The following is a 14,883-nucleotide window of genomic DNA, read 5'->3' as shown; positions in this document are numbered from 1 at the left end:
ATGCAGCTCTCATCCACAGACAGCGCAGCCCCCCCACAGCTCCCAGTGGCCGGGAACCGGCCAATGAGATTTCAGAGCCGGTGCTCATGGCAGCACACAAAGCCCCGTGCCCCTCCCCGCCTAGGAGATGGACCTGCCGCTGTCTGCTTCTGGGGGTGCGGAATGGTGTCAGAACAGGTAGGGACTAGCCTGCTGTAGCCAGACAGCACCACCAACGGGACTTTTAATGGCCCGGTCGGCAGTGCTGACCAGAGCTGCCGCAACCCAGTGCCTCACATTCCACGACCCAGTACTGGCTTGCCACCTGCAGTTTGAAAACCACTGGTTTAGAGGGTAGTTAGTGTGGAGTGGATAGCGAAAGGCAGGAAGAGCAGCTATAATCAAGAGCTGAAAGCATTAACCAGCCTCTTAAATACATTAGAGCAATTTAAAAGGAACAATGCTTGTTTTTTGAAAGTCACATTAGTCTCCTAATCTTATTTTGTTGACGTACTCCTTTTGCCTCACTCAATTTCATCTCCCCTTATTCAAAACATGTTGCATCTAACTCGGGCTAATCCTGCAAACAGTTACTACAGCAAATATCCTGTTTCCATGAAAAATCCATTGGCTTCAGTGAGAATGTGTGATAAGGTTCTACATGGAAATAATTGTTTGCGGTGTCTAGATTGTAGGCCCCTCAGGGAAAGAACTATGTCATGACCTGGTTGCATGGCCACTTCCCTTAATAAACAGAGATTAGATGCTATAATTAGGGTATATACAGGATAGGGAGTAATGGATAGCCCTGTGTTTGAGGCACAGATTTGGAGTCAGCATACCTGATTTCTGTCCTGGATCTACAACATACTTCCTATATATCTTCAGTTCACTGAACCTCTGTGTTTCAGTTTACCCATCTGTAAGAATGGAGGTACAGAGGTGTGGTGAAGCTAAGGTTTACAAAGAGTTTTTCAGATGGAAGAACTAGAAGTTATTCTCTATTTAATGAGCTGTACAAATAGTCTGGCCATCCCCATGTTCCCATTGCTGAAACAAAAAAGTGCCTCATCAATTTTTAAAGGAAACTTTGAATATTTAAGGCGCTAGAAACCCTTTTGAGATATCAGATATGTTTGATATGGGGTCAAACAGTTTTCCAGCCAAAAATATTTCAATTTCACAACAATCAGCAGCAATCCTGTAAGGTTTTGGGATAGAATAAATATTGATTTGTCTAGAGACCAGATGCCCAACATTGTGCAAATACTTTAATAGGAAAGTGTTTTTCCCAGAGTAATTTAAACATAAGGAATATCATAAGAAATTTGCCTCAGTCTTTCCCTCGGCCAAATCCTGTCTTATTCAGGTAAGGAATGCTACCCATATTGTGGAACTACTTATAGGAGAAATGTGAGCAGGATTTGGTCATGTGATATTACACCCAAATCCAGTTATGGTAGTGTTCAATCCCATCAAGTTTTCACTTGATATTGAGAGTTGAGCTTTAAGGTCTAGCTTCTGTTAAAGGGTTTCAAAAGTTCATATAACAAAGATTTTTTTCCAAATCACCCAATCTTTGTTGAATGTATTCAGATGTAGAACTTACCCTGCACAGTGCTATTCTACTGCTTGACCAGCTGATGTCATTAAATTCAAAATAACTGCCATAGAGGCTCAAGAAATCATAAAAAAAAAAAAAAAGCAATGTTAACTTTGACAATAAAATTTTCACAGAGCATGAAGCAGCATAGACCATACATGTTATCACACTGTTTTGTATGCATATGTAAGTAAACTTCAATTTACCTGCTTAATCTCTCCAGCTACAAACATCAAGGGTATAATACTTCACAGAGACGTCTGTAACAAAGAAACAATGTACAAGCACCTCCGTTGTCAAAGGATAGAAAGCAAGTAAAGCTAATTGGAAATATTTTAATTATCAACATCTGTTTATAGCTTCCTCACAATAGTATTTGACACTAGAAATGAATAATCTGATTACAAGGCTAAAATGGAAGTGGTTTTAGCACACCAGCTGCATACTCATGCTGACCAGTATTGTCTTAGTTTGTGCTCCCCCATCTGTCTGTCTTCACCTGTTGTCTCGTCTTGTAATCTTTTTTTTTGCCTCATATTTCCCAGTTGGCTCGGCCTACAAACTTCTGTTTTGTTGGCTTTGCTGAGTAATGCCTTTTAAAAGTGCTTTATTGGGGGAATTAAAAAGAGGCAATGTATGTACCCCACATTCAGATAGACAGGGAAGGAAATAACTGGAGGCTACAGCTGGAATATTTTCCCTCTACTTGGCTCTTGAAGGGATTATATGTAGTGTTTCACTACCTCCCATCTTGTAGTCTGAGGACTGGCTGGTTGGCCTTCTCCGCCCTTCTGAAATTTTGAGAGAGAGCAATTGTTGGGTGCTTTAAGCAGACCCACTGTCACCCACCATAAACAAAGTGGAAGATTCCTCAGGTAGACTGTGTTCCTTGCTTGATTCACACATGCCCATTCAACAGAGATGTTCTTTATATCTCTCTGCTATAGGCATCGCACAGCATTTTGTGTCCTTAAGTGAAATTAGCATTTCAGTGCTTACTTCTGGAGGCAAGGGTAAAATAAATTAATTAAAAAAACCTTAATGAGAGTGGTTAGCACTGACAAGCACAATCAGTGGTATGTGAGTTGGTATCATACATCTGATAGAAGCACAAACTGAGTGATAGAATCTAGACAAGATCTTTGTTGCACAGACTGCCTCACTTCAATGATTATATGCAGTATTGTTGTAGCCGTGTTGGTTCCAAGACATTACAGGAACAAGGTGGGTGAGGCAATATCTTGTTGGATCAACTTCTTTTGAGACAAACTTTCAAGCTTACACAACACCTTCAGTGACATACTCTCAGCTGGGGACTGACCCTTAAACAAACTCCCAAGTCTGTAGCCTGTTGGGGGTCTCCTGCTAGGGGCACCATTATGGAATAGATGATGGGACTCCCTTAGGAGCATCAAATAATCTCTGCATCCAGACAGTTCCACTACACTTTGCTGGGCTGATTCTCAATTACATTAAGGCCCCCATGTTTAGTGATTTTTTCCCTTAATATTTATTTACTGATGCACCTCACAATAGGGTACAGTTCCATGATCACAGAATCGTAGGAATGTAGAGTTGGAATGGACCTCAAGAGGTCATCCAGTCCCATCTTTCAGCACTAAGGCAGGATTAAATATACCTAGACCCAGGACTGGTTCTAGGATACCAACTTCCATGGAAGTATCTTTGTTCAGTTTTGCTGGTTGGCCAGACATGTTTTGTTTAGCTTCGCGGCAGAGGTGGAGGAAAGGGGTTGCTGAAAATGTTTTCCATTCTGGCTTGCAAAATGCATAGGTCCACTCCTGCCAAGACCATCTCTGACAGATGTTTGTCTAATCTGTTCTTGATGCACAATTATTTGCTGAAATAGTAATTTTCTGAAAGATGTTTCCATATACAACATTACTTCTCAATGGTTTGAAAATCAAAAATCAAAGAATCAGATGCTACTTAAAGATAGCACAACAAAAGGAGAAGTTTCCATTTTCGTGTGTATCGTAGGTCAATGAAATTACAGAGTTGGTATGAACTATTCTTAAAAATTTATTTACCTCATAAATGTATACATTCATAGGTTTATCACAAGGAAATTGACACTAATTCATAGAAAATTAATATTTACATGTGTGCAAATTTCACATATTACACAAGACAGTGTTATGTAGTCTTACTATACTGGGTTATGCAAGTACTTTTGCAGTTTAAGGCACTCGAGATGAATAATATTAGTTGTAGGAGGAAATAAACAAAATGCTGGTATAATTCTATATCTGAACCAACTGCTCCCTTCAAGACAGTATATTGTAAGTGTCAATCGTCTGGTATGACCTAGTCACTTGTTTTCAGACAGGGCAGAATTCATTCAATTAAAATCTGTTAAAAAGAAAAAAAGCAGAGGTTGAAAGTAAAACATTTTCTGGGTGACCTCTGAGCAATCCTCTCTCACGCTAGTTCTTTCCACATAGAGTAGAAGCAGCTCTAATTACTTTTTGCAGACACTTGATTGACAGCTTCAGATTCAGCTCTTCATATTAGAGGAGAAGCAGAGAAACCCAGAGGATGCCCATTAAAACTTCACAAATATTAACCTATTAAAAGATAATATTAAACACTTGCATAGTGCTTTACATTTTCCAAGCACCATATAAGCCTTAGTTTATACTCACAACAGTCCTTTAAGGTGGGCACAGAGATTAAGTGACTTGCCTAAAACCATATACTGTGTCAAAAGCTGGGAGCTGAACCCAAGGATTCTGGCTCCAAATCCAGTTCAAAATACAAACAGTGTCAGAAATAAAATCTGGTGTGCATAAAGATATAAAAGCCAACAGCAGGTGAGATTATTCACCAATCTGGATTCAGAAACGTTAATCATACAAACTTGGATCAGTTCTATTCTCCTTCTATGGAGTTTGAGCTCATCATAATGTTACCATTACAGTACTCTTGAGACACAAAAATTAAGAAACACAGGACATTAAAGTAGGGTATTTTTTCCCCTCCCTCCCCGTTAAACAACATACACTGGAAAAGTCAGTTATGTGGAAATGACGCTCTTCCTATTAACACCATGGCTTTAGGATTTTCCTACAGAAATATATGTCAACAAGAGTTACACGCACCTACAGTTAAAGGTTTGTTAATGCTGCAGTTTTATCATAGTTGACAGGAAGTGAGAATAGTAGGTTTGGGATGATTTGTAATATAGTACTTTATTTTATACAAGGACTCCAAACTGAATAGACTTGTTAAAACCAACAGAAAGAACAATTTGTGATCTACACAATGTATAATGGGACCAGTGTGCTCTACATATATTGAATTTGATGTGCTGACAATTTCATCCAAGTGATTTAATAGAAGTTTTATATATTATTTACCATCCTTCCTATTGCCTTTGATAGTGGTGATATGGGAGAAGTCTGAAGTCTGGGTTACTCTCCAGATTATTCTCCACTTCAGCCTATACCCTCCTTTTTTCTTTCATACTTACGTGAAAAAGTTGTTTTATGGCAACTATCTTTCTGACTGAGAACTTGTGAATGGAGTTTCTGATGGAGCAAACTTAATACTAGTCCACAATTGTCCAGATAGGTTATCAGTAAGCAATATGTAAAACTCCACACCCACCATTAGAGCTGAGCATACCATTGCAGGCACTGGGAGGCTGATTGCAGGAGTTAGAGATGGGCCTTCTGCAAGACATGGCTTACAGGGTCCATTTCCTTGATTTCCTATATCCACATTGAATCAACCACATTGCCATAAGCATCCTTGTTATTTACAGATTAATTATAAACTATTACAAAATCTCAGTCAAGCACCAGTACTGACTCAATGAGCAATACGAGTCAGAAAATTAGTATTCTCTGTCACAAATGGACAGTGCTGTTCTTTCAAAAGTTCTCCTTTCCTAATAGTTTTGTCCACAACACCTCTTTGGCCAGGTCCTTCCTCCAACTTCACATCCACATGATTAAGAAAGTAGCAGCAGCAGCTCTTCAAAGGCACGTCTTGTAAATACCTTTCACAGCATAGCCAGATCAGCCCTTTTTCACAGGAAGAGCTGTAATGAGGGTCTGAAATCCAGAAGTCTGGTTTGGAAGGGCTTATCAACAAGATACTTAAATGCAAGTCTGTAGGCAGTGGGAGAACAAATGGCAGAAACAGTCTCTGTGTGCAAAGTTCAGGAAATCAAACCCAGTGGCACGGGAATTCCTATTTAATTTTGGGAAAAAAACTACCATCCCTCTAAGTGCCTATTTTTCCATAGTGTGTTTGATCTTACAGTCAGTTAATTTTGCAGGCCGTGTCACCTTGGTCCACAGTAACCATAAGGACATTTGAGAATCAAGCTGTCATGGCTGGGTAAGACATGGGTGCCGTAGTATTCAACCAAACTTCCAACGTTCCAGAACATGGTTTCTGAGTCCAAGTAAAACTGTGAATCCTGTTGTAGGGATAGAAAACACATCTGTAATCAATGGCACCTATGAAGCCCTTTCAAACAGACCACTACTTTGCAAGGTATTATATACGTGACTAGCTCATGTCACATAAATGATAAGCCCAAACCAAACCTGGTGATCCAAACAGCCTGTTATTTTACTGAAGATCATATTTGGATCTGATCACTATAGACTCCCTGTCTTCATACATGGAAGGCTCAGGCTCTAAATCCAGATCTGATTTTTGCAGCTCAGGCCTATCTTGTACTTTTTTTTTTTTTTTGGGGGGGGGAAGAAGGAGGGAGTGTTTGGAAGTAACGGGAAGCCTTAGGCTGATACTGTATGATGTATCCAGAGCAGGTGTAAATACCATAGACACCCTTTTTATATATTTCATTCATACCAACCTTTTCAAAGATTCTGTAGTTTCTCACTTTCTCAGCGGATTCATCCCATACAACTAATACCTTGAAGAAGAAAATGCAAGATTACATTCAGCACACATAAAAAAGTCTTCCTAACAAATTTATGAAGAAAAAAATCAAAACTACCTTTTTTGAGGAATCAGTTACATTTCAATAACTGAGCATTATGCAAGTTAGGATATACAGTTATTGCTTCAGACCTATTTCTCTTTTTTAAAAAGGGCATATCTAAATTTCTAAATACATTACTGTACTTAAACTCCAATATTGTTAATTTGCAAGTAACAATTAAATGGGAGTTACATTTAATTAACTTATAGCACAGGTTCCCCTATTGTGAGTTACCTTTCCAGGCTTGGTAGATGAATTCCTAATACAGTATAATCCATTTTGTGGATGTCCTCTTGGACTGGCAGATTTGAACATCCTAAAATAATATGGAAAGTAAATATCACATTCAGAAAATACTAACAAACTTAACAGATTTGGGATAGAATGGATATGTCTATATCTCAAAATCTTTAATGTAAATCATCATTTCAGTGATTGTAATGATTTAGCTTAAGAATTGATTAAAGGCTGGGAAGGCAGTTTCAGAGACCGATGGAAATGGACACTTAATAGAACCTCATTATTTAGGAAGATTCATTAGGGTCCTTAAGCTGCTAGTGTATAGGGAGGTAGTGATGTCTTAGTGGATTGCGCATGGGCTGGAAAAAAGGAACTCTAGGTCTCTCATCTCTACTCTCTCCCCAACTTGCTGTGTGGTCTTCGAAACATCACGGACTCTCTGCTTCAGTTTCCCAATCTGAATTTCCCTACTAAGATGGGTGGTGTGAAGATCTCAATTGATTAATATTTGCACAATATTTTTGACTCAGATTTTTTTTAAATGGATTCTGTGCTCATGAAACGTTCTGACTGGTAGCACTGAAGCATGATGGTCTCTATTTCTCCACAGACCAGTGAATCAAGTTACATTCAAGTCAAATTGCTTGTTGTTCCCCGTCTCCTAACCTATGTCCCTGTCTCTCTTTAGATTATCAGCTTCTCAAACATCCTTGGATCACCTTCCTGAGTAATTCAAAACTGACTAGCATATTTTGGATGGTATCATAAATAAATAATAATAGAGCAGGCAGAAGCAGTGCAATTTTCTCATACTGCACTCCTCTTCCCCAGTTCTCCAGCTTTTACTTGGAGGGATCACCTTTAGGGTATGAGAGGACAATTCAGTCGCATGCTTTCTATCATTGGCCTCTCTGTTGAGGACTGCCAACAAGCTTATGGTAGCAATTGTTGTTGAGGACACTTGTCCATTGGGAACTGAACTAAGATCATCACATTCATTTCATATAGGTCATGAAATGGCCATCACATTGTCATGACTTTTGGTCACTACCAGTCTAGGCTGCATTTGAGCCAGCGATCTAGAGTTTAAAAGTTCTACAGAACCCTAAGCCAGTCCAATTCATTGTCTCAGCAGGGTACTCTGGATATAAAGCCCAATGATGGTATCAGTTTTATGCATTATTACTTTATGTTCAATATTTTAACATGTAATTAGCTTCCTAGAGGCCACTTGTTATCAATTTAAAGGAATTGTAATATTTTATTTATATACAAACTAATGGTAAATTACTTCATGCGTTCAATAGAAATCTCAGGCTTATTTACTAGTCTTAACTCTCAAAGTATGGTTTTCTAGACTGCAGGTCAATTTTATTTGAGGATTTATAAGCAACTCAACTTTTTTTTTTTGTTTTTGGAAAGAGAAGTTTACCTTTCTACTTCAATGGATTCATAGGTCTGGACAAATACTGAATTAGGCAGCTCAACCTGTTAAGACAACATTTAAAAAAAATTAAAATGTGTAAAGTAAGGTAAACAGCAATTATATGATCAGTATTTTAAAAAGGTGATTGGAATAACTGAAACAAAGCACAATGTTAATAAATTAATAATTGGAGATATACCTATCTCTTAGAACTGGAAAGGACCTTGAAAGGTCATTGAGTCCAGTCCCCTGCCTTCACTAGCAGGACCAAGTATTGATTTTTGCCCCAAACCCCCTAAGTGGCCCCCTCAAGGATTGAACTACAACCCTGGGTTTAGCAGGCCAATGCTCAAACCACTGAGCTATCCCTCTCCCCTTTTGACATACTGCAGCTACCTAGGATTCTTTAAACTCAGGCCCAAACTTTACAGGTAACTTCTACTGTACAGCAAATATTTTGTATAATTAAATTACACATATAGTCTCCTGATTTTGTTACTACATTATTATTCCCTAGCGTGAGCTCTTTCAAAAGTGCTAATACATTCTTGCATATCTGACATCAGAATCAAAATCTGCTACCAGCTCTCATAAAGTTGGCCAGTGCAGTGGAGCAGCATTCTTACGTGAAGTATTGTTACTAATTCCTTCCTAATTTACAGACTTGACTCAAGCCCAAATTTACAACCCCCTAAAACGTAGAAGTGTTCTCTTTAGGAATGTGCCATCTGATCTTACTTTTTCATAATCTTCATCTGAATCTTCACCAGACTTGTTTTGCTTTGAAGGTAATGCTGGTTTCTCAAATGAGAAGCTTCGGAAACTCTGCCCATCTGGTGGTGATCTCCTGGAAGAAAGAACAAAACTGAAGAACATTTCTTTAGAAAAAGCATTAAGAGACAATAAATGCAGAACCAGATGTGAGTTTCTGTTAGTTCCTTATTTGTCATTTAACAGTTTTTATTATTCATTTCAAAACTGCTGAGCAATGCGATGGACATAGAGGCTTTCATGTGTAAGGATATTTTTGCAGATGTATCCCAAGTCCCTTACTAAAGAACATACTTACACTGGAGCATTAATTTCCTTCTCTGTAAGAGCTTGCGTGTGTGCTTTAAGAGTGTAAATTTAGTCTTTCCGTTCATGCTGAAATCCTGATGTGAAGGCTTTTTACCAGCTACAGTTTAGGACTCTATTGTATCTTTTCAGCATAACCCCACACAGACAAGATACATTTTGTTCTTATGTGCTTTACTTTAGGTTGTATAATACTTATTCCTGAAATATTTCCAGGAGCCAGTTTGTTGCAGGGTTTTGAAATGCTGTGCAGATAAGACTATATAAATGTCTCATAAGGAACATCAGACATATTCACACCCTGAAGAGAGTAGGGGAATACCATAAAACTTCCTGACAGATTCCTTACTGTAGCAATTTTTAAACATGGACTCACAAAAATATAGGGCTGGAAGGGACCTTGAGAAGTCATCAAGTGCAGCCCCCTGTGCTGAGGCAGACAAAGTAAACCTAGATCACTCCTGACATGTTTGTCCAACCTGTTCTTAAAAACGGCCAAAGATGGAGGATTACACAACCTCCCTTGGAAACCTATTCCAGAGCTTAACTACCTTTATAGTTAGAAAGTTTTTCCTCGTCTCTAATTAAAACGTCCCTTGCTCGAAATAAAGCCCATTACTTCCGGTCCTACCTTCAATGGACATAGAGAACAATTGATCACTGTCCTCTTTATAACAGCCCTTAACATATCTGAAGACTTATTAGACCCCGCCCAGTCTTCTTTTCTCAAGACTCAACATGCCCAAGTTTTGAGTTTGTTTTTTTTTAAACTTTGTCTCATAGGTCAGGCTTTCTAAACCTTTTTATCATTTTTGTTACTCTCCTCTGGACTTTCTCCAATTTGTCCTCAACTTTTCTAAAGTATGGTGTCCAGAACTGGACACAGTACTCCAGCTGAGGCTACATCAGTGCCAAGTAAAGCGGGACGTTTACCTCCTGGGTCTTACATACAATACTCCCGTTAATATACCTCGATATGATATTAGCTTTTTTGCAACTGCATCACATTGTTCACTTATATATTATTTGTAATCCACTATAACCCCCAGATCCTTTTCAGTACTACTACCTAGCCAGGTATTGCCATTTTGTAGTCATGCATTTGATTTTTCCTTCCTAAGTGAAATACTTTGCACTTGTCTTCATTGACTTCACCTTGCTGATTTCAAACCAATTCTCCAATTTGTCAAGGTATTTTTGAATTCTAATCCTGTCTTCCAAAGTGCTTGCAGTCCCTTCCAGGCTGGTGTCATCTGCAAATTTTATAAGTATATTCTCCACTCCATTATCCAAGTCATTAATGAAAATGACCCAGGACTGATCCCTGTGGGACACATACGTCCACCCAAATTGACAGCTAACCATTAACTACTTTGAGTACAGTCTTTCAACCAGACTTGTACTCACCTTATAGTAATTTCCTAGGATCTTCTTTATTCCCCTTTTTAACTATAGGTACTATGTTTGCCCTCCTCCAGTCCTCTGGGACCTCATCCATCCTCCAGGAGTTCTCAAAGAAAATTGATAACAGTTCCAAGACTGCTTCGGCTAGTTTCTTAAGTATTCTACGACTAATTTCATAAGGCCCTGCTAACATGAATACATCCAACTTATCAAGATAAAGAATATTTAGATCTTTCCCTATTTTGGATTGCATTTCTTCCCCCTTGTTCTTAATTAAATGTTGATTGTGTTGAGTATCTGGTGACCATTAACCTTTTTAGGGAAGACTGAAGCAAAATAGGCATTAACACCTCAATATTCTTCATGTCATCCTGGATCACGCTTACATGTATCATGACTTACAGTCAATCAAACTGCATCTGTTCTATATCCCCTTGAGAAGTATCATATCAAGTTGGTGTACAACAGTAAAACTAAGAATTGGTTTATTTACGTTCACTGATGAACATTACAAAAATGTGCAGTAACTTTCTGCAAAGCTTGGGGGAGAGGAAGAATGCTGACTTAGACCTGATGAACTAAGTATCAGAGATATCATTTGATAAATATGCTACAGAAATTTTGATCTGTTTTCATACTTACTGTAACTGGGAAAGCAAAGACTTCTCTGATCTAGATTTGAATACAGGCACAGGCGGTTTAGGCAGCACTTGTGGCACAAACAGTCCAGGTTTGCCATATTCTTTTGGTGCTCTGGTCTCCACTGGCACTTGAGGAATAAACATCCCAGGTTTGCTGCGTTCTTTTGGCACTTTGGCCTCCACTGGCTTCTCTGTTAATTCTGATAGCTTGGGTTTGTTCCTTGGTAATGGAGGTGGGCCCCGTGCGGAAAGGTTCAATTGTTTTAGCCTCTCACATCCTTCACTGGCCGTTAAAATGCGGGCTAGAGGTAGAATCTCTGCTGATGGCAAGCAGCTCTCTTTGACACAGGCAGGATTTTTGAGATGAGGCACAGGGGGAACCAGCGGTGGTACGTCACTTACTCTACGGCTTGATGGCTGTATTTTTAGATTTGATTCGGTTCTGCAGTGAAACTGGGATTCTCCTCTTATATTTAAGAGGTCCTCTGGTTTTATATCAGGTAAGCTTCTTTTAGGAGGTGGTGGAGGAAGCATAGGCCCTGTGGGCTGGCCTGTGAAGGAGTGCATCCTTGTCTCTACATTGGCAACTTTTCTGATGTGAGGCACTGGAGGTGGCGGGTACGCTGGTGGGAGGATCATGTTATCTGTGTAAGAAAACCCCACAGAACATGAGAAATTAAATTTTAAAGTTTAAAATAAGATTCTACTCTCCTTTTGTTTGAAGTGAAATTTCTACTTGATTTAGGATATTTTAGAGCACCTATCAGTGCCAGATGGACACTTCACAATTCTGCACTTTAGTAAAGGCCAAACCCTGCACTCCTTGTTCAGGCACAAGTCACATTAACTTCATTGGGTGTTTTGCCCATGTTAGGATGGAAGGAGAACTATGCTGAAAAGAATCATCCATCCCTTTGACAGATCTATGGACTAGCAGCAAGACCTTCCAATATTCAGCTGGCTGATAGTGGATAGAAATACATCTTTTAAAGGTACTCAGCACTTTCTCTCATGTTCTTGGCTTCCTCAACTGCCACTGGTTACACTGGGAGTTTAGACATTGAGTACCTCTCAGGATAAGGTTCCATTTATGCATTGCTTCACAATTATTGTAACTACCCATGGCGCTTCAAGCATACTGAGTTAAAGCATCAGCCTACAGATGTTTTTATATTTCACATGAGTGTCACCTCTACCTGAGATCTTTAAAGGGTATTGTGACTGGTGAATATTGTCTTACCATCTGGTCTAACTAAATCCGTAGAATCAGGCTGTAAGTAAGATTCCTCATCTTCTTCCTGGTCATAATCTGCAAATAAAATTAAAATGTGTTAAAAACTGTAAAGTACTCATTGGGATCAGATCACAGAGAACATGCATATGCTGATTTTTATTTAAAAAAAAAAAGATGACTTTTTTAATTAACAAAAATCTGGTTCCATTACAAGGGAAAAAACAAGACAGAAGATTAAGTCGTTTTGGCTAGTTCCACTCAGAATATAACCACAGGCGCCAACTTTCAGCTTTCTCCACAGTTGTGTAAATTAGATCGATTTACTATGGTAGTGTAGACCAGCTCTTGTGCAACTTCAGTTATGTGAATAACATAACTGAAGTTGACGTAGTTAGATCCACTTACCACGGTGGCTACACTGCGCTGTGTCGATGAGAGAGCATCTCCCATCAACTACCGTTCTTGGAGAGGTGGAGTACACAAATCAGTAGCAGAGTGCTCTCCTATTGATTTAGCGTGTCTTCACCAGATGCAGTAAATCGACACTCTATCTACCGATAAGTGTGGACATGCCCTTAGAGTAGGTCTATAGTGCCGCTAAACACCCATGCCTGGCCCATGTCAGCTGACTCAGGCTGCAGGGCTCTAAAATTGCAGTAATGACATTTAGGCCTGGGACCCTATGAGTGGGATAGTTCCAGAGTCTGGGCTACACCGGAGTTTTACAGCCCTGCAGCTCAAGTTAGGTGTTTACCTGCAGTATAGACATTCCATAAAGTGACAAAGGCTTTTGAAACTCCATTCTCAGCATCATCCCCAGAGGCTCACCTTTCCCCTGAGTTTGCAGTGTAGACATACCCTTATAAGCCTAAGTCCCATTGAAAATTATACCCAGTGGCTTTGTCATAGGCCTACTCAACTCAGCTAGTCTATGAGGCCCTAACAACTCATTCCTTTTTCAGTTGTGAAAGGAAGACTCCTCCAGATGCAAAAATATTCTAATACAACACGAATGACTGCTTGGTTAATGGGTTAACTTTACAGTCTGTGCCAGAAGCAGGTGGTTTATAAAAAGTCATGCTAAAAGTCCACATAATTCACTGCATTGCTTCTTTTTAAGTTTTTAGAACATATTATATGTAAGTGATTATAGCTCTAAGTGGCTCCTGTAAAAGTAAAGGAGATTTAATCACTCTCATCGTCAGCTTTAATAAAGATCATTTGGCATTCCTATATAGGGCAGACAGACATGGCTAAATGTTCCCAAAAGAAGTGTCTTTATCCACCCTTAAGTCAGATGTATGGGCTAGGAGAATGACTTTCTGACATTAAATTGATGGACAACTACTAAGAGCACAATCTTCTACGGTGCTCAGAAACCCCTGTAAGGTTGATTCTTCAATTGCCATTGACTTCACTGGGGTTTTAGGATGCTGAGCATCTCTCAGAATTTGACCCCAAATGTCCCTTATTTTACAATTATTGAAACCTTACATGTATTGTAATGTTATCATAGGCATTAAAAATGTCCTATTGTAATACTAGGCCAAACATTCTTATGATATATGAGCTATTTGAATTTTTTTAAGCCAGCAAAAGTGCTGCAAACTCAGAGTGGTTTGAGGAGGAAGGAGTGATCAAAAAGTCTCATTTATTGATAGGATAAGGAGTAAAAGAGGGAAACATTCAAAATTAAAGTCTCACCTTCATTTTCTGTTGAATGAGAATAGTTGATATTTATGGGGCGTTCTACTGAGCCATAGAAACTGTCTGCATCAGAACCAGAGTCACTACGCAAAGAAAAGGAAAAGGATTTTATAGTAAGAGGTGCACTATTGTCTTAATGGGATTTAACATTAGATATTCAGGTTAAGAGCACATTAGCAAGTGCTGGTATTAGAATATTGAAAGCAGCAGAAAAACTGATCGTCTCATTTTTTAATTAACAGCCAAATGAATAGTTTTCATTTTTAAGGACTTATAAAGTTGACATTTTAAGTTCTCTTTATAAAAGGTTTATTTTTTTGCTGTGATGTCACAACCTGTGTAGTAAAAGTCAGACAGTTAGGAATTACTGTACTTGCTATTGTTTAATGGTAATAAAACAAAAAAAAAATCATGTTTTGTCATCAGGTACAAAGAATGGGAAGCAACTTTATAAAACATATGGGCCCAGAGGTTTAAAGGTGTTTTGGTTTTTTTTAGGTGTTACTGCGCTCAGCATCACAAGGCCAACTGATTTAGGAGCCCAAATCTCATTTTCAAAAAAGATTTAGGACTTTAGGAGTCTAAATC

The 14,883-nt window shown here is 38.9% G+C and overlaps 1 protein-coding gene across 7 annotated transcripts in view; it reads right to left on the bottom strand.

Annotated features, from left to right (window-relative positions):
• Window positions 1–3,608: 3,608 nt before the first annotated feature.
• Window positions 3,609–14,883, bottom strand: part of SH3BP2 (SH3 domain binding protein 2) — a 65,795-nt gene continuing 54,520 nt past the window's right edge. For all 7 annotated transcript variants that reach the window (XM_030564774.1, XM_030564772.1, XM_030564775.1 and 4 more), the window contains 8 exons: window positions 14,293–14,378; window positions 12,595–12,663; window positions 11,356–11,998; window positions 8,971–9,079; window positions 8,239–8,294; window positions 6,801–6,882; window positions 6,438–6,497; window positions 3,609–6,032 (listed from right to left, as the gene is read on the bottom strand). In XM_030564774.1, coding sequence (XP_030420634.1) covers window positions 5,895–6,032; window positions 6,438–6,497; window positions 6,801–6,882; window positions 8,239–8,294; window positions 8,971–9,079; window positions 11,356–11,998; window positions 12,595–12,663; window positions 14,293–14,378 — 1,243 coding nt within the window. In that variant the 3' untranslated portion in view covers window positions 3,609–5,894. The remainder of the gene's footprint in view (window positions 6,033–6,437; window positions 6,498–6,800; window positions 6,883–8,238; window positions 8,295–8,970; window positions 9,080–11,355; window positions 11,999–12,594; window positions 12,664–14,292; window positions 14,379–14,883) is intronic.

Source organism: Gopherus evgoodei, chromosome 5 (assembly GCF_007399415.2).
Source record: "Gopherus evgoodei ecotype Sinaloan lineage chromosome 5, rGopEvg1_v1.p, whole genome shotgun sequence".
NCBI lineage: Eukaryota > Metazoa > Chordata > Testudines > Testudinidae > Gopherus > Gopherus evgoodei.
Note: the sequence above shows the minus strand (reverse complement) of the source record. Positions and strands in the feature narration are given on the sequence as shown.